At 40.9% G+C, this 27,561-nt stretch overlaps 1 protein-coding gene across 18 annotated transcripts in view; it reads left to right on the top strand.

The window, feature by feature from the left end:
• MAGI1 (membrane associated guanylate kinase, WW and PDZ domain containing 1) overlaps nt 1-27,561 on the top strand; it is a 635,724-nt gene that overhangs the window by 373,933 nt on the left and 234,230 nt on the right. For all 18 annotated transcript variants that reach the window (XM_059390124.1, XM_059390112.1, XM_059390111.1 and 15 more), the window contains exon 2: nt 5,642-5,758. In XM_059390124.1, coding sequence (XP_059246107.1) covers nt 5,642-5,758 — 117 coding nt within the window. The remainder of the gene's footprint in view (nt 1-5,641; nt 5,759-27,561) is intronic.

Raw genomic sequence — 27,561 nt, 5'->3', positions numbered from 1 at the left:
AGAGTCCCTCATAACCCATCACTTTGAAAAAGATGTCTCTAGTTGATTTAGCAAAAACTATCTAGCATGTGAGTGGGAAAGTTTGGAAAAACAACACAATTGTGGTTAAGGGATCATTTCATATTTCAGTAATAACAAACAAAATTTGCAATTTAAGTAACTGATCAAGGAATCCTATCCAGAATACATAAAGACTATTTTATCAAAAATAACAAGGTGGCCCATCAGGGAAATGCACAATGAATGTGTGAGTATGAACAGGCAAGTTACAGGAGAAGAAATGTTAAAGAAAAAAATATGTATATGAGACATATGTGAAATATATATATGAGAGGTGTGTGTATTATATATATCATAGAAATATATATATATGATAGAATGCTCACTGTCACTAGTACTGTAATCCCCCCTTATCTGTGGGGGATACAGTCCAAGACTAGCTCTAGTAATACCTGGAATGATGTCTGGAACTATGGGTAGTACTGAGCCATATATATATATATACTGTATTTTTTCCTGTATATATTCACATTAAAAAAGAAAAAAAACTACAATGCCATTTATGATAGCATTATTATATTGACAACAACTCTGGAAATAGCCTAATTTTCTCCAAGGGTTACCTAAGCTTTATGTTTTTTTAAAATGGAATATTATACAACATTTAAAATAATTAATAAAGGTTACATCAGAGGGCTCCTGGGTGACTCAGTTGTTAAGTGTCTTCCTTTGGCTCAGGTCATCATCCCGGGGTCCTGGGCTGGAGCCCCTTATTGGGCTCCCTGCTCCACGGGGAGTCTGCTCCATCTCCCACTCCATCAGCTTGTGTTCCCTCTCTCAGTGTGTCTCTCTCTGTCAAATAATATTTTAAAAAATCTTTAAGAATTAAAAGAAAGTTTGTATCGGTTGACATGGTTAAATTTCTATAAACTGATGATATATTGTAAATTTAAAAGATACAGAATTTTAGATATATTGATATGAAAATAGAATGCCAAGTCCAGGGTAGAGAGTCAGCCCCATATTTGTCACTGAAATTATAAAATTATCTTAAAATAAGCTCTGAATCCTTTTCTTAGAAAAAGTTCTGTGTATTTCTGACCTATGTTTTCTTTTCCATTTGCAAAACAAATCTTGAATTGCAAAGAAAGCGAAGACGCTATGACAAACACTCTCTCTCTCTAGCAATTTATTATTTCATTGGCTCACTGCCTTGACAATTAGGAGAAGATTTATAGACATATCCCTTAAATAATTGGCAATTAATTTGAGATTAGATGCCAAAAAGTACAGTATTCTTAATGTAATAGGAAGGTTGAGGCTTTTTACTTACAAATGTCACAGAACACAGAGTAAATGTTAACCACCAGCATCATTAACCCTGCCCTTTTGCACGTCTGCAATAGAAAGGAGTTTTAGTTTGGTGATCATAAACTTTAGCTAGCTTGGCTAGTTTCACCGTAAAGCTCCAGTGTAAACGAAGAGTGTCTGTATCTTAAGAATGCCTTCCAATCATTAAGCCCTTGGTTTCTGTTGTTGGGTACCTGCTTGTGATCCACAAGAATGTGTAAACCTGGGATGCCTGGGTGGCTCGGGTGGTTAAGCAATCTGCATTCGGCTCAGGTCATGATGCCAGGGTCCTGGGATTGAGCTCTGAGTCTGGCTCCTTGCTCAGCAGGAAGCCTGCTTCTCCCTCTCCCTCTGCCTGCTGCTCCCCCTGCTTGTGTTTGCTCAAGTGCTGTCTCTCTCTGTCAAATGAATAAATAAAATCTTAAAAAAAAAATAAAAGAATATATAAACCTAGTTCTATACAGAAAAAAGAGATACTGTATCCTGAATCTTATTTGGCATTTTCTTCTGACTCAAACAGTACATTTGGATTCTCTACCATCTTTTCTACTCATGACTCAGTGTCTTTCTAATGTCTACAACTGTGGTCTCCTAAGGGGAGTACACATTCTAGGTCCTAAACAATGAAGATTTTGCTGGTAAACATTGTTATCCTTTTGGTTGAATTCTAGGGTGCCTTATACCTAGAGATAGAGTTGACAGGTGTGACTATTAAATGTTAGTGATTTACCAGTCGGTTTCATTTCAACTCCAGCACAGTGCCAAAAATATATTAAGTATGCACTAAATGCTAACCAATTTATATATGTCCAGACAATTTTAGTACACATAGAGGGTTTTTTTTTTTTTTTTAAGATTTCATCTATTTATTTATTTATTTGGGAGAGTGAGTGAGCAAGAGAGCACAAGCAGGGGGAGAAGTAGAGGGAGAGGGAGAAGCAGGCTCCCTCTCAGCAGGGAGCCAGAGTCGGGGCTCCATCCCAGTTACCCCAGGGTCATGTCCTGAGCCGAAGGCAGACACTTAACAGATTGTGCCAGCCAGGTCCCCCACAAGTAGAATTTTACTCCCTTCTAGAAATTCTAGAAATATCCTTTAATCCAAATTTCCCTATGCCCGTATTTTATTTATAGCTATTTCTCAGTAATAGAATGGGTTTTACGTTTATGTGCATTTCAAAAAAGAGAAACAGCCCATCTTTGAACTAACCTCAGCTCTTTTCCCCCTCACCTCAACAGTTGTCCCCTCTACATTGTCATGACAATTTTCATCTTTCACTGAGTGCTTTCTCTTTGCCAGGCATGGTTGGAACCTCATTTAATCCTCTTGACAATTTTGTAGCACAGCTACAGGTTTTACAGTGCTCTATTTTTGCAGATAAGGTTCAGGGATTAAGCAATGTGCTTGGGTTCACCAGCTAACAAATAGTGGATCCAGGCTTTACACCCAAGCCTTAGTCTTAACTCCCAAGATTTACTCTGTTTTTCTTTCTGTTCATCTCTCCAATGGGAAATTGAGAATTAAGCATTTAGAACAGCGCCTACACAAAGTCATTCAGTAATTATGTATCTATTCTTAAACCTTTGAAATAATTTTTATAAGTGTAACATACACACTATATATTGCATACACACACAGTTGCATACGTTTGGATAAATGTATAAACCCCTATTATCCTGTCACAATTAAGTTTTTCTATAATGGCATCCCCTTTAAAAACTTCCCTTGTGTTCCCCTTTTTAAGAAACATTTTATCTTGAAATCATTCTAGACTCTCAGGAAGGTGTAAAAAGTAGTACAGAGATCCGCTGTATCCTTCCTCCACTTTCCCCTCAGGGATAACCCATTACATGAGTATAGTACAATTGCAAAGCCAGAACATTGACATTGGTCGCTCCATAGGTCTTACTCCCTTCTGCACCTTTGCCGTCAGTCTCTGCTTATCTTCTGCCCCAGGTAACTGCGGAACTGCTTTTTGTCACTATAGTTTAGATTATTATAAAACTTTAATAAACGGAATCATACAGAATGTTGCCTTTTGTGTCTAGCTTCTTTCGCTTAGCATTATGCGTTTTAGATGCACGAATAATACTGTATGTGTTAGCAGTTTGTTCCGTTAATTGTTAGGTAGCATCCTATTTGAATACAGTAGTTTGCTTACCCATTTATCTGTCGATAGACTTTTGGGTTATTCCCAACTTCGAACTATTATATAGTGAGTAAAGTTGATGTGAAGATTCATCTACAGGTTGTGTGTGCATGTGTGCATATTTTCATTTCTCTTGCATAAATAAGTGGAAATGCTGGGTCATTTGGTTAGCGAAGACTTAGCTTTATAAGATACTGCCAAATTATTTCCCCAGAGAATGAACCATTTAATAGCCCAATGACATTGTGTACGAGTTCATTTTGTTCTACGATCTTGCTAACACTTGATACTGTCAGTCTTTGAAATTTTTGCCATTCTAGTAGATATGGAGTGGGATCTCACTGTGGCTTTCATTTGCCTTTCTCTGATAATTAATGATATTGATTATCTTTTCATGTAGTTAAAGGTCAATCATAAATATTCTTTTGTAAATTATTCACATCCTGTGCCCCTTTGCGGGGGGGTGGTGAGTGGATAGGTGAATGTTTGTCTTTTTTATTCAACAATTATTTGGTTTATAATGAACCTTTACTAAATGAACTAAGATTGACTCAAATATATCTGTTTTCCTTTTGACCACTTGAAACCTTAGGCATAATACATCTGAAATAAAATAGTTCAAATTGGGTTTTGTTAGTCTATTCTAAAATGATCATCTGTAATAGGGAATCTTGTTTTAAACATGATACTAAGATAAATATCAGTAGTTTCCTGCCCTGCATGGGACATATCACCATCTTAACCATCACTGCCATCCTCATGATTTACTCTTTCTGACCGTGGGGAAGTTTTCATCTGAAGACATGGATTTTGTGGCTCACATAAATACTGCATTGCTACATTGTTTCTCTAAGGCTAGAAATGCTCTTACCTAATTTTTATCTTGTCTAAAAGTGGAAGGACCGTTTTAGCCTTGTTATTTTTAGCTGTCACTGAACCTTCTTTCTCCATTAAGAATAAATGTTAGCTAAGTTGATTTATAAGCTCTGTGTTGATCCTATAGACTATAATTTGTGTCTGTAATTTAAAAAGAACCTTTGGTTACCGTCTCCTTTCTATGACATATTTTTGTAACAATAATATTTTTAGCTATTGTTTTGTGTTGTTAATGTAGAGAATTACAAAGAAATGTACAGACCCACCTAGGTAACCATCACTTTATAACAGTAATAAAGAGGCAGTATGGTAACCATAGTATTTTTAGCTATTGTTTTGTTTTGTTAATGTAGAGAATTACAAAGAAATGCACAGACCCACCTAGTAACTATTACTTATACAATAGTAATAAAGAGGCAGTATGTATCTAGTGTCTGGAAATCAACACAGGATTGTAAACTCTATAAGGTATATCTGTATCTGTCTATAGGATGAAGAGTGACTCTTCTCCCTTATTTCCAAGTTCATGTCCTTCTGACCAAAGGAAACTGTTGCTAAAACTTAGTGATGATTTCTTATAGCAAACAGGACCTCTCCTTTTCTTTATTCCCTTTTACAAAAAAAGAAATCAGCCCGTATGCACTACTCTGCATATTTTCCTTTGACACCAACTCATGCAGATCTAACTCTCTTCGAGTAGTTACTGTATGAATGAACTATGCTTTACTTAGTTGCTCCCTCGTGAATTTTTCCAGGTTTTTTGTTTTTCTCTTTATTTATTTGCTGTTTTAAAAATGCTGCAACAAACAATTCTGGAGATATTGCAGACTTTTACAAGTATATTCATAGGGTACATTTCTACCGATTGGATCCCTGGTCAAAGAACACGGTATAATTTGTCATTTCTTACTGCATTGTTTTCTTTAAGGTTTCAGCCATTTACGCTCTCTTCAGTAGCATTTGCAAGCGTCTATGGCACATATTTTAAATGTAATCGCCTTGTTTAAATTCTTTGTTATTGGAGCCTTCTAGTATGATGTGAAGTGGGACCCCCAAATTAATGCTATTTCAATGCTGTTTTATCTTTATTACATTTCTGCGTGCTTTTTCGCCTGCAGAAGAAAATCTGAAGTCAGTCTTCCTAATGACTGAGGTTGGCGGGGTAGAATGTCTTGAGGGTGGCATTCCCACACAAAGCTCTCCAGCTGCTCAGTCCCTAGGAAGCCCAATTGTTGATGTGTTCTGTCTATTTTATATATTGCCTACAGGAGGAAAGCTGAACAAGGACCTGCGACATTTCCTCAATCAGCGGTTCCAGAAAGGGTCTCCTGATCATGAGCTCCAGCAGACCATAAGGGATAACCTTTACCGCCATGCTGTGCCTTGTAAGTAGCCGGTTTAAGGCAACTGACTGCTGGATGGGTGTGTGGAAAGTTATTGGAGCCAGAAGAACTCTCCAGCTGGTTCTGGAGCACTGGTTGGTCGGTTTGTTCACGTAGCAACTTCCTAAGTCCAGGGAATTGTAAGTGACTGTGGGACATGTTGCATAGCGCAAGGTGAAATTACTTGGCTTTCAGTTTCTGGCTCTGCCACGTACTTGCTTATGATGGCAGATAAATTAGTTGTCCTTTGCCAGGGCCAGTTTTTACATCGGTGGAAAGGACATCCGACTTATTCAATAGGACTCTTTGGAGGCGCCCACGGGATGAGGCATGTAAGCACATTTTGCACAGTACGGGTGTGGCGTGAGCCTCCATAAATGTTAACCGTCACTGTTACTCACGGGGGTGGACCAGGCCAGAGGCTTTCACACTGACCTCTGCAGAGATCAGTGAGTTACTTCCTCATGGCCTCAGCAGACTCTTTCTTCTTCTCCAACATGACCTGATTCATAGACCTGGATTTCATGCGCAATCTTTTTTGAAGAAATGGTTTCCACCAATTAAAATCCCATGAACCTGTTAGATCTGGCTAAATCTGAGAAGGCAGGACTTGGAACATAGGGACTATGAAAGCAAGGTTTTTGTGTTGAGGGAAGGAAGGAAGGAAAGGACAGAAGGGAAGTCAGTCTAGGGGGCAGAAGTTGTAGTAAAGTATTACCATACATACCTAATTAAAAGGTAGGAGTCCCGGGGAGACTTAAAATGATTTCATTTTATTTAAAATTAAGAAGAAGGAATGATTTTGATTTTAGTACTTAGAATTTTTCTTTTCTTTATTACCCAGTCCTTCAAAGCTTGAAATTTAATTTTTTTAACAATAACATTTTTTTTAACAATGTTTTTTAGCAAAAGCAGTAGGAATCGTTTGAAGTTGAAAGTATCCAGCTTATTGCTGTGATTTGTTTGCTATAGTGGTTTTCTTTCTTTCTTCTTCTTTTTTTAAAATAGTATTTGCAAGGGTATGCTGGAGTCCTAATGTTTACAGATCCTACTGCAAAACGATAATCAGAACTTAATGTAAGCTGTCATAGATCTGCCGGGACTTAGGCCTTTAAAGATCTGGTCCTAGAACAGCCCCCTGCTCTTCATTTTACTTATTAATAAAACCAAGGCTCCAGTAGGAAAAGAGGTTGAGTGTAAGGAACTTGGGTCTGTGCCCCAGGGTTGTCTCTTTCTGCTGAGTGGCAGAACTACCTTTGAAAGAGAAAATGTGGCGATAAGCATTAATGTGAATCTCTGGGCCTCTGTTTTCTTTTGGTCTTTCAGCATGGGAATTGAATGCTGTAAACTTACATCCTACTCATAATCCTTTACATTTGGATTAATAGTAATTCCTAATGTTAATTGCATGGGTTGTAAAGGGATTACGATTCTTTTTATGGGTCAAGAAACCAAGGCACCAAGGTAAGCCAATACAAAACAAGGCTGAAGGTGACTAAGACTGGTGGTCTCCCGAGTCCACCATTGTCCTGACTCTGATCTACTGATCAGTTTTACCCTTGGAATGACTCTTTGAGGTTGGGATTTTTAACACCCAGTGTACAGATGAGGAAACAAAGTCATGGGGAGATCAAATCACTGAGAAGTGTCGGATTTAGGTCTTCTGGATTCTTACCACCTAGGGCTGCTTCTGTGGCTGTACCAGAGCTGCTCTGTTGTTCTGGGACGACAGGTTGAATATAGTTTTGCAGAATTTGGTACTTGCAGAATCATGAGTGTTCTCTGTGTAATTTTTCCCCCACTTAGATTCCAATTTAAGAAATGGGGAATGAAGCAAATGAGCACACCATTTCTTGACGCATCTGTGGTGTTACTATGGTTACGTTTTGGCATGCTTTCCCATTTATTTTTTTCCACCGATTTATAGGACCTGACTGTGAGCTAAATGGCTTGATTTTAAGCTTACCGCTATATGGGAATTGGGGCAAAAATGACCTCAGCCTTTTAAACACAGTGGAAAATCGTGTTTCGTCTTTGTGTGTATAAAGCCCCTGGTATTAATGTTTCATTTCTGTGAAACCCACACGTTAGGAATTGGGAAGGTAAAAATGATCTTTCTGCTGAAGGAGAAAACAAGTAACATTTCATTATACATTTCCTTCATAAAATGGGAAGGAAATTCAAAAGAGGGCTGTTTCTGGGTCTGGCGCAGCCTGGGTACCTTTGAACATGAGTAGATCAGGGGTGACTTGGGATTCTGTTATAGGCCTGGAGAACTCAAGCCACATTTGTGTTTTTTTTGATTCTTTGGTCCACGTGATTGGTAACTGCAGAGCTCTCTGCCAACCTGTTGTGCCAACGTATTTGGAAGCCGTTCACTGGGAGAATATATCCCTCCTGATTACACTGTAACGGTGCTCCAGGGAAACAAACTCCTGTGATCTCCGTTTTCCAGAACTTCCTGCTGCTGATATTTTAGTGACTTTCGGTATTTTGAGAAGGGATGACCTCATGAACAGGTGCTTGCGAAGTTGGGGTAGACATCTTTTCTTTTCTTTTAAATATTTTATTTATTTATTTGACAGAGAGGGAGAGAGAGAGAGGCAGGCAGAGGCAGAGGGAGAAGCGGGCTCCCTGCTGAGCCAGGAGCCAGACTCATGGCTCCATCCCAGGACCCTGGGATCATGACCCGAGTCTAAGGCAGACCCTTTTTCGGCTGAGCCACTCAGATGCCCCTGGGTAGACTTCTTTTCTTATACATTTTAGGAGATTCACTTGTCAATAGAAATTAATAAATAAAGCCCCTTTGTTCTCAAGTTCTTTGTAATGTCATCATAGCACCACAATGGATTTTTTACCATTTAAGATCCCATTTTATCCTAATTCCTTGGTGTAAAGACAGTAGAGGTAATAGCGTCCCTATTTTACAGGTAAGGAAATGGAGCCGCAAATGTGACTTCCTCAAAATCCTTCCATTCCTAAATGCCACATTACTCATGTCTCACCCAGGGCTATTTTAATTTTCCTTATTTTTAACAGCTTTATTGAGATACGATTCACACACCATACAACCCACCCATTTAAAGCATTCATCCAGTGCTATTTTTGCTCTGGTTCTTATTTTGCTGCACACCCCCTTTATTTTGTCTTTATTCAAAAACTTTTATTATTTTCCACAGTCAGGAAAAGGTCATCATAGTTGAAATTTAATTATATTTACCATTGAAAATCACCACCACCACCACCTCCCCTTGCCCCAAAATTAAAAAACCCAAACCAGAATTATAACAGAAAAGAGAACTGAATTGCGGGGTGAGTCAGAGGCCCTGGGGTGAAGTCTGAGGGCTTTTCTCTTGCTGTGTGGTCTGCCACACGTCATGTGACCTCTCTGAGTCTCATTTACTCTTTAATAAAATGGAAATGGAAACATCCACTTCAAGCATTGTCTCACCAGATGTCAACAGCATCCCTAAGAGATGGGTCTATCAGAGGAAACAGAGGCCCAGAGAGGTTAATAACGTGCCGTGGGTCACTTAGGTTAACAAGTAGCTCGGTCAGGGTTTCAACAGTTCTGACTCCCAGGCCGGCGTCAGTGAAAGTAGTGCAAGTAGGGCCATATAACATGGACCATTGAGAGGGGAAGACGCAGGAAAAAAGTTTCTCATTGCTGAATTTTATAGTTTTAACTATGTAAAATCATTGGGTCTTATGGCACCTTACCTTAAACATAAGTATCTTCTCTCTGAGGTTCGAGTAATTCACTGATAGGTGCAATAGAATTTTCATAGTTCTTTTTTTTTTTTTTTTTTTTAAAGATTTATTTATTTTGACAGAGAGAAATCACAAGTAGACAGAGAGGCAGCCAGAGAGAGAGAGAGAGAGAGTAGCAAGCTCCCTGCTGAGCAGAGAGCCCGATGCGGGACTCGATCCCAGGACCCTGAGATCATGACCTGAGCCGAAGGCAGCGGCTTAATCCACTGAGCCACCCAGGCGCCCCTGAATTTTCATAGTTCTTTAAGTGGTGATTCAGCCTTTAATACATCACTGTAGGATTCTCTGGGGATGGCTCGGTTTATCTTATTGTTCACTGAATCTCTTCTTAATACACCTTTTTAAAATAAATGGATTTGAAATTCAGGTAAATGTCATCTGCGTTGCTCAGTTCTCTCATTCCTTAGAGCCTTCTGGAAGATAGTCTTGTCTCCCACACCTCAAATTTTCCTCCACGGACAGCCCCCTGACCTTGACATTTCAGTCCTGCAAATGTTATCCGTCACACCGCACACACCTGGTGCCTTCTAGTGAGTGGGTGCCTACTGTCTCCTTCTTTTTCCCCACCTTGCCATCTGACCAGCATGCAGCCTTCTTTTATTTATTTATTTATTTTTAAGATTTTATTTATTTGTGTGCCTGGGTGGCTTAGTGGGTTAAACCGCTGCCTTCGGCTCAGGTCATGATCTCAGGGTCCTGGGATCGAGTCCCACATCTGGCTCTCTGCTCAGTGGGGATCCTGCTTCCCTTCCTCTCTCTCTGCCTGCTTCTCTGCCTACTTGTGATCTCTGTCTGTCAAATAAATAAATAAAATATATAAAAACAAGATTTTACTTATTTGACACACAGAGAGAGAAGCAGGCTCCCTGCGGAGCAGAGAACCCAACACAGGGCTCTATCCCAGGATCCTGGGATCATGACTTGAGCTGAAAGCAGGCACTTAACAGACTGAACAACCCAGGCGCCCCACACAGCCTTCTTTTAAACTTGGATGCCACTTCTTTCACAGATTGGGCCCATTACCCTTTTCACTGCGGCCGGAGCTTCCAACATTGACCCCTTTCCAACACCCATTCTTGCTTGCGGTGCCTGCTGGGTGTCTGTCTGTCCTATTAGAATCTAACTGCTCTGATGTCAGGGACCCAGTCTTCCTCAGTAACCAGCCCACACTTAGCTGCGTGCCTGGGCTGTAGAATGAATATTTGTTGACTGAATGAACAAATGAAGAAATGGATGAAGTTGCTCCTTTGTTTTTCTTGTTTTATTTTTTTCTCTCTGTTCCTTAATGGTTCGGAGAAACAGCAGAGCTGCCTTTGCCATAAAGCTTTCAGAATAAAAGGCAGCTCAGAGGCTTGAGCCCCGAGATGGCTGGTAAGGACTGCACTGATTACTTGGCTGGTAATCCGGACCCAGAGGAAAGAGTCAAGGTTCTTGTGCGCTCTGAGCTGGAGTACCCGTTCTCAGCGCCTCTTAATTAGTCTAGATAACAGGGTACCTCCTGCATTGATAGCCTTCTGCTTTATGACTTCTTGTCCTGGCTGATGTGACAACATCTGAGATTCTTGCTTTGAAATGACTGCTTTTCCTATGAAGAGAAATGTGTTGCCTGACGGGGCTTGTCGTTGACTGTACTGCCGCTGTGAGAACCAGATACTCCTCCTCCAGTAGTGCTGGTCCTCTGGAAAGCTGAACACCACCCCTCCCAGTCTGGCTCCCTTTTCTGGGGGCAACAGTAAGGAGCTTGTCTTTCTTTTCAAGCAAAGGTCATCTGAAAGAGGAAAGGATAAGTCATTTTTGTTCTGTAGCTTAATAATTTGTGTGTTTGTGTATGTTTTAAAGATTTTATTTTTTTATTTTTATTTATTTATTTATTTTTTGCAGATAGAGTGAGTGATTTCAGGGGGAGGGGAAAAGGGACAGGGAGAAAGAATCTCAAGCAGATCCCCTGCCGAGCACAGAGCCTAAAGCCGGGCTCGATCCTAGGACCCTGAGGTGATAACCTGAGCCAGAACCAAGAGCTGAATGCTTGACCAACTAAACCACGAAGGCACGCCTGTACCTTAAGGCTTTCTTGATCAAGGCTCTCCTTGATACTGAGACCACTGTATCTTGTGTAAGAGGCATTGATCAGTGACTTAAAGGAGTTTACAAAGGGATTAAAACTGTTTGATGTATAAGACACTTTAATGTGATGTGACATACCTTGGTGACCCTGGTCTTCCTTTGTAGAAGTGCCATATTCCAACAGGCACCTTAGCATCTGCTAACCGTTGGCACCGTTGTTATCTTGAATGTGACTGCGACATCATGGACACAAATTAACTTTGGAATTGTTTGAACCTGTGAGTGTCGCTTTAAGCACAGGTGTCTCCAGGACTGCATGCCTGAAATCGAACCATTCTGCAATTGAAGCTGATGATAGAAACTAGACCAGATTATCAGCAAGGGGCCAGAACAAAGATCTGAATATTGGAAAATTCCTTCTCTCCTGGGATGTGCATCTCTTGTTCATGTTGTGTTTGACACAAGTGGCACACTTCAGATCATAATTCATGAAGTGGACAGTTCTGGAAGCCTCCCCAGGACTGATCAGATAAGAATCACAGGAAACTCTATCACTGTGGTTATTGCCCTTGTCCTATCACTCAAGTAAGTGCTGTCTCAAATTTTAAAAAAAAGAAAGAAAGAAAGAAAGAAAAAAGGATTGTTTCGTCCTTTACAAAGCCTGGTCTCTTGCAGGAACATGGCTAGTAACACCCATAGTAGCTTGTGTGTGTGTGTGTGTCTGTGTGTGTGTGTGTACTCCTGATGTGTACGAGGTTCCTTGCATGATGCTTGCCAGTGTGTCGTTTCTCATGCTGGCCTCATGGAGGACAGACAGAATGTTCTGGACTTGACCTTGAACCCATTGGGCTGGTGAACCCTGCCTCTTTTCTATTCATTTGCAAACCTTTGCTGTCTAAACTACAATCAGTATCTGCCTTCATCCCTTCTCCATCAGTTGTCAACTCTCTCCCTGCCAGTGCCCTCTACTCGTTGGTACCATATTTTCCCGTGTGTCCCCAGCTGGTCTGCAGTCTGGGGACTCCTCCCACTCACTGACTACCCCCTTACTGCCTACCCCTGACCTTTCCTTTCTTCTCCATCAAAGCTTGTTTGTTCTGGGGGTGTCTGGTTGGCTAAGTCAGTTGAGCGACTGGCTCTTGGTTTCGCCTCATGATCTCGGGGTCCTGAGACTGAGCCCCACGCCTTGGTCTGCACTCATTGTGGAGTCCGCTTGAGAGTCTCTCTCTCTCTCTCTTTCTCTCTGCCCCTCTCCTCTGCTCACATGCAGTCTCCCTTTCTTAAATAAAAAATAAATATTAAAAAAACAAAAACAAAAGACAACTTATTTATACCTGGCTGGCTCAGTCAGTGGAGTGTGTGACTCTTGATCTCATGAGTCACGAGAGCTCATGAGGTATCAAGAGTTCAAGCCCCATACCAGGTATAGAGCTTACTTAAAAAAGAAAGAAAGAAAGAAAGAAATCAACTGTGTGTAATAAAACTTAAAATAAAAAAAGACTTATTTGTGCTACATTGAATAACTATTGGGCTGTCCTTGAAGAAGCCAAGAAGAAGTGAATGGTTCATGTTGTGGCACAGGGCTCTCCATCCTCCATTACGTGTATCTTTTAACAGGCGACTTTACAGAGGTGTTGCTAGAAATAGCCTGTGTAATGGGATGTCTGGCAACAAAGCAGGTTCATGGGTAAGGATGGATTCTTATGCTTTTGATGTGTTTTTGTGCTTTTTATAGTGGTTAACACAGTGTTCCATGAGCAGAAAACACTTTAAACACAAGATTGTATCAAGGGAAAGTTCCCCTCTGCTTGCTGTGTCACTGCTCATATACAGTCCTATCCCACCAAGGATAAGCTGGGGTAGGATTTGTGTTTCATAAAGCAATGCTACAGTCTAGACAGAGTGCTGTGCCAAATTAAAAAAACGATGGGATGAGAAAAGATACTTTTGTTTAGATGTAATTTTGAGTTAGAATCTGGGCTCAGATAACTATAAGCAAATTTTCACTGACACAAACATCTCTGGTGGGGTGTTGAAGAGTTGTGAAGGAGGTGGATGAGTTCTTTGCTACTCTGAGAACACCTGCCTGATAAAAGCCAGGTGTACAGCACAGGTCTGGGAGGACCCAAAACAAAACACCACTTCTCCTTCCTGGAGAAGGACCCCACAAGCAGCACTGAAGTCACTAGTGTAGCATCTGACACACTTCTCCTTGCCACACGAGGAAGGAGCCCTTCCAAAAGCAAGTTCATGAGAAGGACCTGGTCATTCTGGATGCAGACAATTAGTTCTCTTCTCCTCGGGGCTAGAACGTTCAGTGGGGATGGGCTTTCAGAAATGGTGCCCTGGAGAAGCTGGCAGGCTCTATCACTAACCACTTCTGGTAACTTGGGCAGGTTACCCAGGCTTTCTGGAGCTCCATTTCCTCACTACCTTTCTTGCTGTTTATGACAAGTACCTAAGCACCCCACAATAAGTATGGTACTTCATAGGCCGTACAGTGGTCCTCTGTCCCACACGATCTTCCTCCGTCCATACCCCTTTCCTTCTCGTTTCTAACAGGACTTGTCCGGTCTGGGAGTCTCCCTTTTTTCCTCCACAGGCCCTCATTAGGCTTTGAGCCTTACTTCTTTGATGATCATTTTAAACAATTGTGATAATTTATGCAGTTCTTTTCTGTGGGAAACAAGCTGAGTTTTCAAAAATGATATTCCGGGGGCACCTGGCTGGCTCAGTCAGTAGAGCGTGCAACTCTTGATCTTGGCGTTGTAAATTCGAGCTCCATGTTGGGCACAGAGATTACCTAAAAATAAAATCTTAAAAGAAAAAGAAGATTTTTCCAACATTTGTTGAGTATCATCCCAGCACTGGATGCTAGGCGAAACCTAGTGAAGATTAATAATTGGTTGATTTAGCCAGTAACAGGCAGGCTTGAAACAGCACATTCTCTGCATAATCCCAGCATCAGCTAATTCCCCCGTGTTCTTTTCCTTTGTATGTCTTATTATATGTTGCTAACCCTAATTGCCATTGTGTATTTGCTGAGTGGATGGAGTCATATTGGAGGAAGAAAAGAGAAGCTACACACGGAAAAACTCCTCATACTAGACTTGATTTACATGTGTTGGTTATTAGCCTCATATAAACATGGCTTGATCAGTGTTCTCTACTGTGAGGTTCTTACAAGAGAAGATTGTACTCTAAAGACAAGAGTTTAGATTTAAGTTTAATCTGAGTGGGTATAACTGATAATCTTCTTATGAAAATGTGTTAGCCCAGCCTCACTGCTTAATAATAACCTCTGTCATTAATCCAGCCTTACTATACGTTCCAGCCACTATGCTCCATGATTTTCAAGTATTGTCTCTATTAACCCTCTCCAAACCCTGATGAGTTTCATCTTTGTATTATGAGTGTGGCCGTTGAGGTGTGGCGAGCTTAGTGACTTGAGTGTTGGAGGACGCACTGTTTGACCGTGATGGAACCCAGATTCATCCCAGCTCCAACAGCTCCCAAGAGTCCAAGCTCTTGGTTTATTTCTCTGGATGCATCACCTTAAAAACCATGTTTTCAATTAACCTATTGAATTTGAAAAAGAGTCTTCTCTTAATACCATATGGATTAGTCCTTGGCTGGGTGTAGGATACTAATATATCTATTTGGCAGACATGTTAATTTATTTAATTGCTTTATAATTCTGGCTGAGATTTTTCATCAAGATGAGTTGCAATTATAAAGCAATTTCCACAGCCATTTATGTAGGGACACAGAAGTTTTCACATTATTTTTACCATTTATTATTTTAAGAGAAGGTTTTATCAAATTTTAGCTTCCCAAGAATCACGAGTCAAGAGAATGAAGTACAATATATTTTTAAAGAAACCTCCTTATATCAAATGTGTTCATAGAAATATATGCAAATAAATTTTCCAGCTTCTGTAATGGGTTATATGCATTTATGCCAAAGTCCGAGTAGGGATACTTAACCACTTATGTTCTGTTGGGCTTACCTAGAGTCCCATATGAAATGAGCTACCCAAAATGATGACCTTGGATTTAAACAAGAAAACATCACTTGTATTATTTTAATCATAATATGAATAAACTAGACTTACTAACTGCTCAATGACGTTATTTTCCTCTTGCATTTAAAATTAATTAATTACACATCCCTATTTTTAGGTGGTACACTCTGATGTATTTAGGGGTAAAGGACCATGGTGAGTGCACCGTAATCTTGAATGGCTACAAAGTATTTAGAACTGTTAAAAATATATTGTGTGTGGGGCGCCTGGGTGGCTCAGTGGGTTAAGCCACTGCCTTCGGCTCAGGTTATGATCTCAGGGTCCTGGGATCGAGTTCCACATCGGGCTCTCTGCTCAGCAGGGAGCCTGCTTCCTCCTCTCTCTCTGCCTGCCTCTCTGCCTACTTGTGATCTCTCTCTGTCAAATAAATAAATAAAATCTTCAAAATATATATATATATATATATATATATATATATATATAGTGTGTGGGGAGAGAGGGAGAGAGAACAGAGGACAAGACAGTAGGTTAAAATATTAATAATAGATGAGTCTGGGTGAAGGATATACAGTGTTCTTTGTTCTATTCTTATTCTTGCAATTAAAAAACAATTGAAATAATTTCCAAATAAAGCATCTTAAAAATAGACTCATGCCAAAAAAAAAAAAAAAAAAAGTTAAAAACCAACCAATATAGTTTTGGGAAAATGGGACTGATTATGTATGAGTGTTATGTTCTTGTTTTTCCCCCCTTGTAAATGTCAGTGTTTTTAGCTTTGAATTGAGATTCTGTTACTACTTTGTTGGACCTCGTGTATTAAAGTATACAGAGACTAACCTGGAAGACATTGTGCATATATTAAAACAAAAATTTAACACTTCTGGAATACCAAGTACATGTGATGTGCTTTCATTATACTTTCTCATTTAATCTTTATGGAAATCCTATAAAAGAAGTACTATTATTATTCTCCTTTATAGTTTTTTTTTTTTTTTAAGAGAGAGCGAGCTAGTGTGTGTACGTATTCATGGGGATGTTGGGGGTCTGGTGTGCAGAGGGAGAGAGAGAATCTGAAGTAGGCTCCATGCCTACGGAGAGCTCCAGCACGGAGCCCTTCATGGGGCTCGATCCTACAGCCCTGAGATCATGAGCTGAGCCAAAATCTAGAGGCTGATATTTACCCAAGTGAACCACCCAGGCAACCCAATTCTCCTTTACAGATAAGAGAGCTGGGCTTAGTAAGGTTAGGTGTCTTGCCTTCCATTTCTGAAAAGAGATTGGAATCCAGGCTGTGAAGATGTGTACTAGAGCTCCCACCAGTAGCCACTACATTTTCTTTGTTCAGACTATGTGTGGGTACATCTACGTGTATAGATCCATATACACATACCAAGCATATTTAGAAAATAAGCTAGCAAAATTATTTTAAATAGATTCTAAATATCTACTAATAGGATTGTAGAGCAATACAAAAGGATAATAAAATTGTGATGATTATGAACATATATTGAGCTCTTGCCTTGTGCTAGGGGTTACTCTTTCTTCAAAGTGAAATAACTTGCTCAAGATGTCACAGCTAATATGTGGTAAAGCTGTGCTGTCTTTTTCTCAAAGTTTCTCTCTTAACCAGTGGCTTATATTGCCTATTATTTATAGCACTACAGAACGTTTAAAAAAATAAGAGGAAAAAGAATCGGTAATTAAGCATATTCCCTTTTCTTGGTGGGGTGGGAAGGAATGTCTTTCGTTATTCCTTGTAAGATTATTACTTAGTTTTAGATCCCATCAAAGCTGCCATATTATACAACTCCGGGGGCACTATTCGGTTTCAAATCTATGTCAGTGGGGCCCTTAATGGAGGACAGTACCCTGACTGCATGTCTTATGCACTGACTGCGTGCCCATAGCAGATACTCAGCTAGACATAGAGCCCAAAAGATAGATGAAGTTGCCATTCGTCTGGGAGGTACACGTCTCAAGCATGCTTTCCAAATACAATGAAGCAGTGCCTTACTCCAGGGAGGAAGATATCCTTTGGATACTTTGATGCCAGAAGCCTAATCTAATCCAGTTACACTATCTCTTCATTCTTAATTCAGCTGATTAAAGGATGGAGACAGTATTAGAATTGCATCTTATTGGGTAGTTGCGATTATTCCATTCATTTTCTCTTCCATCCATGAGTTGATCCATCTCTTCAACCAACCAACCTCCACTTATTCCACTTCTCGGTCCATTCAACCGACACATATCGAATGCCATGATGAGCAGGTCACGACAGTGTGGTCAGCATGGAGGGGCACACTGGGTGTATTTCCAGGTTTATAGGGGTAGTGAGGAAGACAAACAAGAGGCATTGGTAATAGACTAAGTTAAGTCCCTTGATCTGGGGTAAGCCTAGGATGATCTGACATACAAGAATGGGCACCAGGTTCAGACTCAAGACCAATGAATCGGTGTGAAGAGGAAGTGAAATAAATACCAAAGAAGAAGAAGAGAAAACAGAGCATCCTGTTTCCCAGGGAGAGTCGGGAAACATCTACCTTTGTCACTGTGGGCAAGTGACCTCTACTTAACATCTCTCAGCTTAATCCTCATTTATAAAACGAATCTGTGGGTATTATAGAGGGCATGGATTGCATGGAGCACTGGGTGTGGTGAAAAAATAATGAATACTGTTATGCTGAAAATAAATAAATTTAATAAAAAAATTAAAAAGAAAAAAAGGAATCTGTTTATTAGGGACAGAAGAGATACATCAGCTAATCTAATCTCGCAGGCCCAGTCTCAGGGTAATGCAGTTTTTTGACAGTGCTTGCTCCTTAGAACCTCTTAAGGATTGAGAGACCACTTCTATTGTTGAGTTTCTTGAAATATGTAAGAACAGCAACGACACAAACCAGCACTCCAGGAAAAGTTAGGACGTGGTTTTAATGTTTGTGTTTAATCAATGCTTTTAACATCCACATAACAATGTGGTATAATTGTGCTGTTCACTAATTTCAAGAGGTATACAACATTAACTCAAGGTATAGTAAGAACAGTATAGTCTGGCAGTAGACCCCAAGTTGAAAGGTCTCTCATTCCTTTTAGTGTATCTTTTTAGCTATAGACATAACTTTATCTGAAGAGAACAGAAGTCAGGATTTTGACTTAGGTCAAATGATTTAGCCTCTTCCATTCCTTGGCAACTTTGATAGTATGGAATGCTATGGGATGACACCTTCAGATGAGGGCTTGCCTATTTTGGACTCAGCTTCCATTGCTTGTCAAGGGAAGGGGGCAAGCAAGATTATCCCAAGCAAGCAAGATGGGTCCTACCGGAACCCCAGTGTACCAGGGCACAGCCTTCTCATTGTATTTGTCTTCAATTTCAGTCATTCGAAGGAAAACTCTTCGGTCTTTGGACCATTTCTTCTGAGGTTACCCTATTTCTGGTTGGGGCTTTTCTCCCCTCATGACCTGCCTATTAGAACTGGAGGCTTATTACCGCCTTATGTGTTTTGCATTGGAAAGTGAGACAACATTTGGTTATACTAGAAATAAAGCAAGTGTAGTTATACTTAAATGAGTTTGACATTTTGCTCATTTCCCATCTCATAAGATAAGATCATTACAAGCAGATCTTATGGGATTGTTAGAAGTTTGTTTACCCCATTAATTGATTTGAGGGATGCTGGTGTTTCTTCTTTCCATTGCTGAATGGTTTTGTAGTCTGAACTTCACTTAATTAGTGATTTGGGAGTGGGGAACGCTGCATCTTTGTCAGTGGAATTTTGAAAAAAATGTTGCCTAAGCTTTAGATGAAATATTCTTTAAATGTGTACTATGACTTGAAAATGAGACATCATATAAATCCACTGGAAATTCAAGCCTAAGGTATGGGAGTATTGCCTGGGGAAATGTTGCAAGTACTGGGAATCTTATATGTTTTCCTCCCCATGGAGAGAAGTCTGTGTTTGAGTTTCGTGTTTGCTGCCCAGTCTAGCCCCACTCCCCCACCCTGTAGGCCACCTGTGGAAAGGTGGACATCAGCCTCCTTCGTCATGCAGGAGTTAGACACTCCATGCAAACGCACTGCAGTTTGGCGCCCTTTGGAGGGATTTTGTACTTTCTCAGGTCACTGGAGATGTGGATCATTTACACATTGAGAAACAAACTGTCCGATATAACTAAAAAGTACAGTGTCTCCAAGGAACATTGTGTATTTGAAAAAAAAATTACTTGTTGATTTCATGCTCGCTGTTTTGTTCTAAATTCGTATGACGTGCTGTAAGGGCCTGGTCTGGCAGAGCACATAAACCTCTCTCCCTCTCTCTGTTCTTTCCTTCCTTCCTTCCATTTCCTCCCCCACTCCTTTCTTTTCTTCTACCACAAACAGATTCGTTTCTTCCCCTTGTTCCAGACTCTGGTAGTTCAGGATGACAATTTTGACAGGCATATTGAGTTATGAGAGACCTGTTAGAAAAACATTAGGGGCACCTGGCTGGCTCAGTCAGTTAAGGGTCCAACTCTTTTTTTTTTTTTTTTTTTAAAGATTTTATTTTTTTATTTACTTGACAGAGAGAAATCACAAGCAGACAGAGAGGCAAGCAGAGAGAGAGAGAGGGAAGCAGGCTCCCTGCCGAGCAGAGAGCCTGATGCGGGACTCGATCCCAGGACGCTGAGATCATGACCTGAGCCGAAGGCAGCGGCTCAACCCACTGAGCCACCCAGGCGCCCCTTGGGTCCAACTCTTGATTTCATCTCAGGTCATGATCTCAGGGTCATGAGATTAAGCCCTGCGCCAGGTCCGTGCTGGGCATGGCGTCTGCTTGGGGTTTTCTCTCTCCCTCTCCTTCTGCTCCTCCCCCCACTCTAAAAAATAAAATAACATAAAATAAAATACATAAAATGTGGGGCTCTTGGGTGGCTCAGTGGTTAAGCCTCTGCCTTTGGCTCAGGTCATGATCTCAGGGCCCTGGGATCAAGCCTCCGCATCAGGCTCTCTGCTCAGTGCGGAGCCTGCTTCCCCCTCTCTCTCTGCCTGCCTCTCTGCCTACTTGTGATCTCTCTCTCTCTGTCAAATAAATAAATAAATAAATAAATAAATAAATAAAATCTTTAAAAAAATACATAAAATGTGATGTAAATTTTAAGTGCATAACAATGATTTTTTACAGAAACACATGTGCATCCATATGTGTACACACACACACACACACACACACGCATGCACATCCATGTAATCATTACCCAGAACAATATATTGAACACATTAAACATTCCACCAGGTTCCCTCCTGATGCCTCCCATTGAATACTTGTTCTCCCTCCCAGAGGTAACTGTGATTCAGACTTATCATCCTAGATTAATTTACCTGTTCTTAAACATCATGTAAATGGAATCATACAATATGAATTCTTCTGTTCTTATTCTTTTTGTGAGATTCATCCATATTGTTTGCATGTAGCAGACTTTTTTTCTTTTTCTCGCTATGTAGTCTTGCATTGTGTGAATATACCATGATCTATTTATCCATTCTTCTGCCGATCTGAATTGTCTCCAGTTTTTAGCTACTGCTGGGAACGTTCTCATACAAGTGGACATATGTACTCAATTCCCACCTAGGAACAGGATTGCTGGATCAGGAGGTAGGCATATGTTGAGCTGCAACAGATATTGCCAAATAGTTTCCAAAGTGTTTGTATCCATTTGCGTTCCACATGTGTGAGGGTTCCAATCGCTCCTCATCCTTGCCAACATTTGCTGTTGTTAGTCTTCTTGATGTTTCCGTCGTCCTGGTGGATGTGCATCAGTATCTCGTTGCATTTTCCTGATGTAGAATGACACCTAGCACCTTCTCAAATGCACCTTTTCTGTTTGGATATCCTCTGTTGTGAAGTCCCTACTCAAGTCTTTTCCCATTTTTCTTTTTAATAGGGCTGTTTGTCTTTTTCTTGCTGATTCGTAGTAAGAGCTGAGTTTTAAAAGCCGACTCTGCTGCTTATTAGCTGTGCTTGGATGGGTAGCCTGACCTTTCTGAGCTTCGTCTATGGGATGGAGCCAGTAATACCTCTTTATATAAGGTTGTGGTGAGCATGACAAGAGGAAGTGTATGTTAATTACTAAGCCAAGTTCCAAGCACAAAGAAGGCTTGAGTAACTAGTACCTAAAATGGGGGGAGGGAGGGGCATCGAGTCTCATTATCATATGAATGGCCCATTAAGATAGTCTATGTTAAGATGTTATAAAATTCTAATATTTTTTCTTCCTTTACTTTCCCAATATCCTTTTCTTGTTTTTACCCTTGTGGTACCAAAGGAAAAACAGTGGCCATGTGTGTAATACACTGTAGGCCAAAGTGACTCATCTCTTACAACGGAACACTAGAGGTCATATCTACTCTCCTGAGAATTTGGTCCATCCTTGCATCTAAGACAATGAGAACCAAAAGAGAGTTTCTGAAAAGGTGAGAGTACGATAAAATGTAGATAGACATGGGACCCAGTGAAAGAAATCTACCTGCCCTGGGTAGGGGTGAGGCCGTGTCTTTCATTTTTCTTCTTCCTCTCTTGTCAGTTAGCTTCTTGGAGACCAAGTTTCTCCATTGGCAAAGTAGGGGACTCAAACCTCCCTCCCAAGGTTGCTGTGAAGCCTAGCACAGTCTCAGTCTTGTGGAAGCATCTCACATATGGAGGGTGCTAGAAAGGATCTTGCTTATAGTGTTAGTGCTGGTGGTGATGGCAATGCTGGTGAGAACCTTGAAGACGCTGAACATAGCCCTTCTGTTTACAGATATGTCGCCCGTCTCCCTGAAAAGCTTGCTTTGGGGACAGAGGTGGGAGCAGTTTCAGGGAGTAGTGTGGCCTGCAGCAGGAAAGGGGAAGTCAGAAAGGAGCAAAGAATGTTCTGCTCTGGGACAACCAGTGTAGAATGTCCATTTGTACCCTGGACTCCTGTACGGTGGGGGTGAACCGGACATCCCAAGCCATATTACAGTGTTTCCTATTACCGTGATTGAATATATCTCTGAAATACATGGAAATGGGGATGGAGAGTAAATCATAGTGTCACAAGCAGTTCCTGAAACTTGCTCTAATGGCCTTGTCCAGAGCCTGGGTTTCCAGGGAACTGCCCAGAGAGGCAGACTCCTTCAGAGGAGGTACCATGTGTAAACACAGGCTTGGGGTATGAACAGCCCTGGGTTTGACTCCTCACCCCTGCATTCTGTGGCTTTGTGATCCTGGATGAGTCAGTTTCCTGATTTGTAAAATTGGAACATTAATATCATCCCCATAGATTTGCTGTACGAGGTAAGTGACGCGATACGTAAACAGCACCGAGGGAAGCCCTGCACATAGTAGGTGCTCCAGCTGCAGAAGTAGACCCGGGTGTCTGATGAGTAGAGCTGCACACTGTGTCCTTTCCCAGGACAACTATTTAGGGAGCAGAATGTGTGATGCAGAGGAGGAAAAAGGGTTCTGTTCCGCGTAAGCACCCTGCTACACAATAGGGCTTGCTAGCCCTCATCTCTGCATTGTGGGCAAAAATGGGCTTTGCTGCAGTTTGGTCTCTAATTCTGCCACCAAAATACTTGCTATTTATTACAGCCATTACAATTCAGCTACGTCTGCTGTATAACTAACCCACCATCTAGGCCAAGTTGGACAATTTATAATTTACTAACAAGGCATGGGATGGTCACATTCAAATGGTAAGTGCATAGAGTAGACTTATTTATTCTTTCCTCCTCTTAAACTGGGATCTTCTGAAAGCCTTCCTCTAAAGGTAGGACGACAGGCAGCATGCTCTAGTGGGAAAGGGTTTAGTTGGCCCGCAAGTTTTTCTTTATTGCGAGTTTTGGGGCTGTGCATCACTGTATCTGAGTACCTGTACGAAGGGAAGCACTCTGTATGGTAGTACTTGGCCCCCAGAAAGCAGCAGTGCCTTTCACATCACATTCCCTGGCAAGTATCAAATCTGTATTTTTTTTTTTAAGATTTATTTATTTATTTGACAGACAGATCCCAAGTAGGCAGAGAGGCAGGCAGAGAGAGAGAGAGGAGGAAGCAGGCTCCCTTCTGAGCAGAGAGCCCGATGTGGGGCTCGATCCCAGGTCCCTGGGACCATGACCTGAGCTGAAGGCAGAGGCTTTAACCCACAGAGCCACCCAGGCGCCCCTCAAATCTGTATTTTATGCCTCTTTTGTTTATTCATTGTGTCGGATTTACTCAGTAGCCTATTTGGGGCAGAGTGGAAAGTTCTATCATGCATACGGTGTATTGGTGAATGCACTGTCGGGGGTCCTCATTCATGTCCCGCAGCCAGTGAAAGTCATAGACAAGAAGATGATCCGGGAGGTTCAGTGTAGGCTGCAGAGTTTTCAGGACAGAGAGCTGTGGTCTTGAGAAGCAGACCATTTGTAGAGAGATTGAATCATACAATAAGAGTCAATTTTGACAACCCCTTGTGCAATAAAAGTTTGAAGTTCCTGGAACTTTCATCTTTGGTGGTACCAAGGCAGACCATTTTTCTCTCGTTAGCACTCCTAAATTGCATATTTGCATTGCATGAGCCATTTTTCAGGCATAACTACTGGAAACTTGCTTTTTTTTTTCCCCCCATTTTCTCAGAAAACCTGTAAAAAAGCTCATTTGGGTCCTAGCCAAGAAGATGGTCATCTTTCACACCTTGAAGAGAAGTAGTGCTAGAATAGTGACCCTGTAAGAATGTTCCATGTGTGCTGTATTTCCATTTCTTGTGGAAATTTACAGTCAAACAAATTCTGTTTCTTCCCCCTTTCCTTTTTGGTTCCCCAATTGACTAAGAAAAGCCAGAAAATTGTCAGTGGAATCGTTTCTTCATAAAGGAGAGACTTCCTCACACTGTCACAGGCAAGTCAAATTGAAATTCAGCTGGGAATTAGCATCTATCTCATGCTAGTCTGTTTCTTGGTTCTTTGTTTTATTTACTGGTAGAAGGTCAAAGGTTATTATAAGGGAACTACCCAAAGAGATTTATATACCTGAAGAGAAATAATTTGATATTTGTCTGTGACATATGGAAGACATCATATTCCATAAGCCACAAAGAAACATCAATAGTAGGAACTACAGTATCACTCTCCTGGTATATGTTGCTTTTATATTCAGGACCCTTGGTTAATTTCAAAAGCATCAACTACATGGAGGCACTTTTGTTTTCCTTCCTCACCAATATTTTCTGTAATAACCAAAAACCTTTTGTTATTTCTTAAATAATTTTTTAAAGATTTTATTTATTTATTTGACAGACAGAGATCCCAGTGGGCAGAGAGGCAGGCAAAGAGAGAGAGAGAGAGAGACAGAGAGAGAGAGAGAGAGAGAGAGAGAAGGAAGCAGGCTCCCTGCTGAGCAGAGAACCCAATGTGGGGCTCGATCCTAAGACCCTGGGATCATGACCTGAGCCAAAAGCAGAGGCTTTAACCCACTGAGCCACCCAGGCATCCCTTAAATAATCTTTATAAACTAATGTCAGTGTCACTAAACATCATTTTCTGGGCAGATTTGCTGTAGAATCTAAACAATGCCCCTTAAAATGTTATCATTTGAAGAGTGTTTTGCATTTTTATCATTATGTCCCATAGTCATATAACACTATTATTTCTTGATTCTTAGAAAAGTATAAACATGAATCTAAATATGTGTCCACATTTGAGTGTTGTTGAACATAGAGGTACATGTTTAATATGATAGGTTTTCTTTTCCTGACAAGTTGTTAATTCAAAGATATACCTTATAATTGATGATAACGTAGAACTAAGAACATGTTGGCATTATAAGAATTATAAGGCTATTTCTATTTGTTCCTTCTGCTTTAATTTTATATTTAGTCCTTTAAGTCCAGCATTTAGGAGACTCTAGCTGCAGGGTGCCTAGGTGGCTCATTCAGTTAAGAGTTAAGTGTCCCAAATCTTGATTCAGCTCAGGTCATGATCTCAGGGTCCTAAGACCCAGCCCTGTGTCTGGATGCAGAGCCCGCTTGAGATTCTCTGTTTCCCTCTCCGTCTGCCCTTTCTCCCCCACCACTCTTTCACTCTTAAAAAGGAAAAAAAGGGGGGGGGGGAACTATGGTTTCTTTTTTAAAATAAATTTTATTTGGTTTTTAATTTTTATTATATTTCAAGATTTTATTTATTTGTGTGAAAAGGAGAGAGCGTAAGTAGGTGGAGCGCAGCAGGCAAGAGGGAGAAGCAGGCTCCCTGCTGACAGGGAGCCCCATGCGGGACTTGATCATGACCTGAACTGAAGGCAGATGCTCAGCTAGCTGAGCCACCCAGGCATCCCAGGACTATAGATTCTTAAGGGTTTAGCCTTCAGTTAGGATCAGGTGCTGTCAGGTGGTAGTCTGCCTCCCTCTTACCCACACTCCATGCTTCAGTGAACCAGACAGAAGATTTAATACAAGTCTCCAGGGAATACCTGAATTTTTTCATGTCAAATAATCGTCAAATAGTTCTTCTCTTATATAAGTAATACATATAAATCATTTGTTAAAAACGAAAGCATTACAATGAATTTCACTGTCCTCTTGGACCACCCCACCCTCGTGCTCTTCGCTTTTGTCTTGTCCAAAGGCAAGCATAGATCACCATTTAAAAGTATCGCACTGAGCTCTTTTGCTAATCATTCATGAATATGTATGTACCCATAGAAAATCCATAGTATGTAGTAGAGAGAGAAGAAAGGGTGCCACACTCTTCGTGAGGACTTGGTAAAATCTGCGCCTAAGATGTTCTGGGCTGGGACCTATTTTTTTCTAGGAGCTAGGAAAAGGCAGGAGGAGATTCATTTTAGTTACAATTCCTTTAGTTACAATCATTGCTCTATTCAAGATTCCTACTACTTCTTCAGGTAGTATCATAGGTGGTTTCATTAATTTATTATGCTAGAAAATGACCCTTCCTTTCTAGATTTTTAAATTAACTGGTATATGGGCGCCTGGGTGGCTCAGTGGGTTAAGCCGCTGCCTTCGGCTCAGGTCATGATCTCAGGGTCCTGGGATCGAGGCCCGCATCGGGCTCTCTGCTCAGCGGGGAGCCTGCTTCCCTCTCTCTCTCTCTGTCTGCCTCTCTGCCTACTTGTGATCTCTCTCTGTCAAATAAATAAATAAAATCTTTAAAAAAAAATAAATTAACTGGTATAAAGCTGTACATGGTATTCCTCTTGTGCATGAAAATAAATCTCTTGTATATTTGTAATGCCTCCTTTTTTGTTCTACAGTTGAATATCTGTGATTTCTTCTCTACATGGGTCATAATTGCCAGGGGTTTTTCATTTTTCTCTCTCTTTCCTTCCTTTCTTCCTTCCTTCCTTTTAAAAGAGAGCACGAGCAGGGGACAGGGGTGCAGAGAGAGAGAGAGAGGGAGAGAGAAATCCTAAGCAGGTTTCATGCGCAACTTGGAGTCCGACTTGGGGCTTGATCTCACCACCCTGAAATCATGACCTGAGCGAAAACCAAGAGTTGGACATTTATTTTTTTATGTTAATTTTACTTATTTATTTATTTTTTATGACAGAGACACAGCAAGAGAGGGAACACAAAGAAGGGGAGTCGGGGAGGAAGAAGCAGGCTTTCTGCTGAGCAGGGAGCCTGATGCAGGGCTCAATCCCAGGACCCTGGGATCATGGCCTGAGCCAAAGACAGATGCTTAATGACTGAGGCACCCAGGTGTGTCCGAGAGTTAGACATTTAACCAACTGAGCTGCCCAGGTGCCCCAAAGCTCTCCTATTTTATTAGTCCTTTCACTGAAACAGTCTCTTCTCTTGATTTTTTTTCATTTAAAAGATTATTTATTTATTTATTTTTAAAGATCTTATTTATTTATTTGACAGAGAAAGAGATCACAAGTAGGCAGAGAAGCAGGCACAGAGAGAGGAGGAAGTATGAGCAGAGAGCCCGACACGGGGCTCAATCCCAGGACC

The sequence above is a fragment of the Mustela nigripes genome, chromosome 2 (genome assembly GCF_022355385.1).
Source record: "Mustela nigripes isolate SB6536 chromosome 2, MUSNIG.SB6536, whole genome shotgun sequence".
Taxonomy (NCBI): Eukaryota; Metazoa; Chordata; class Mammalia; order Carnivora; family Mustelidae; genus Mustela; species Mustela nigripes.
The sequence above is the reverse complement of the archived record's forward strand: the minus strand, read 5'-3'. Positions and strand labels throughout refer to the sequence as shown.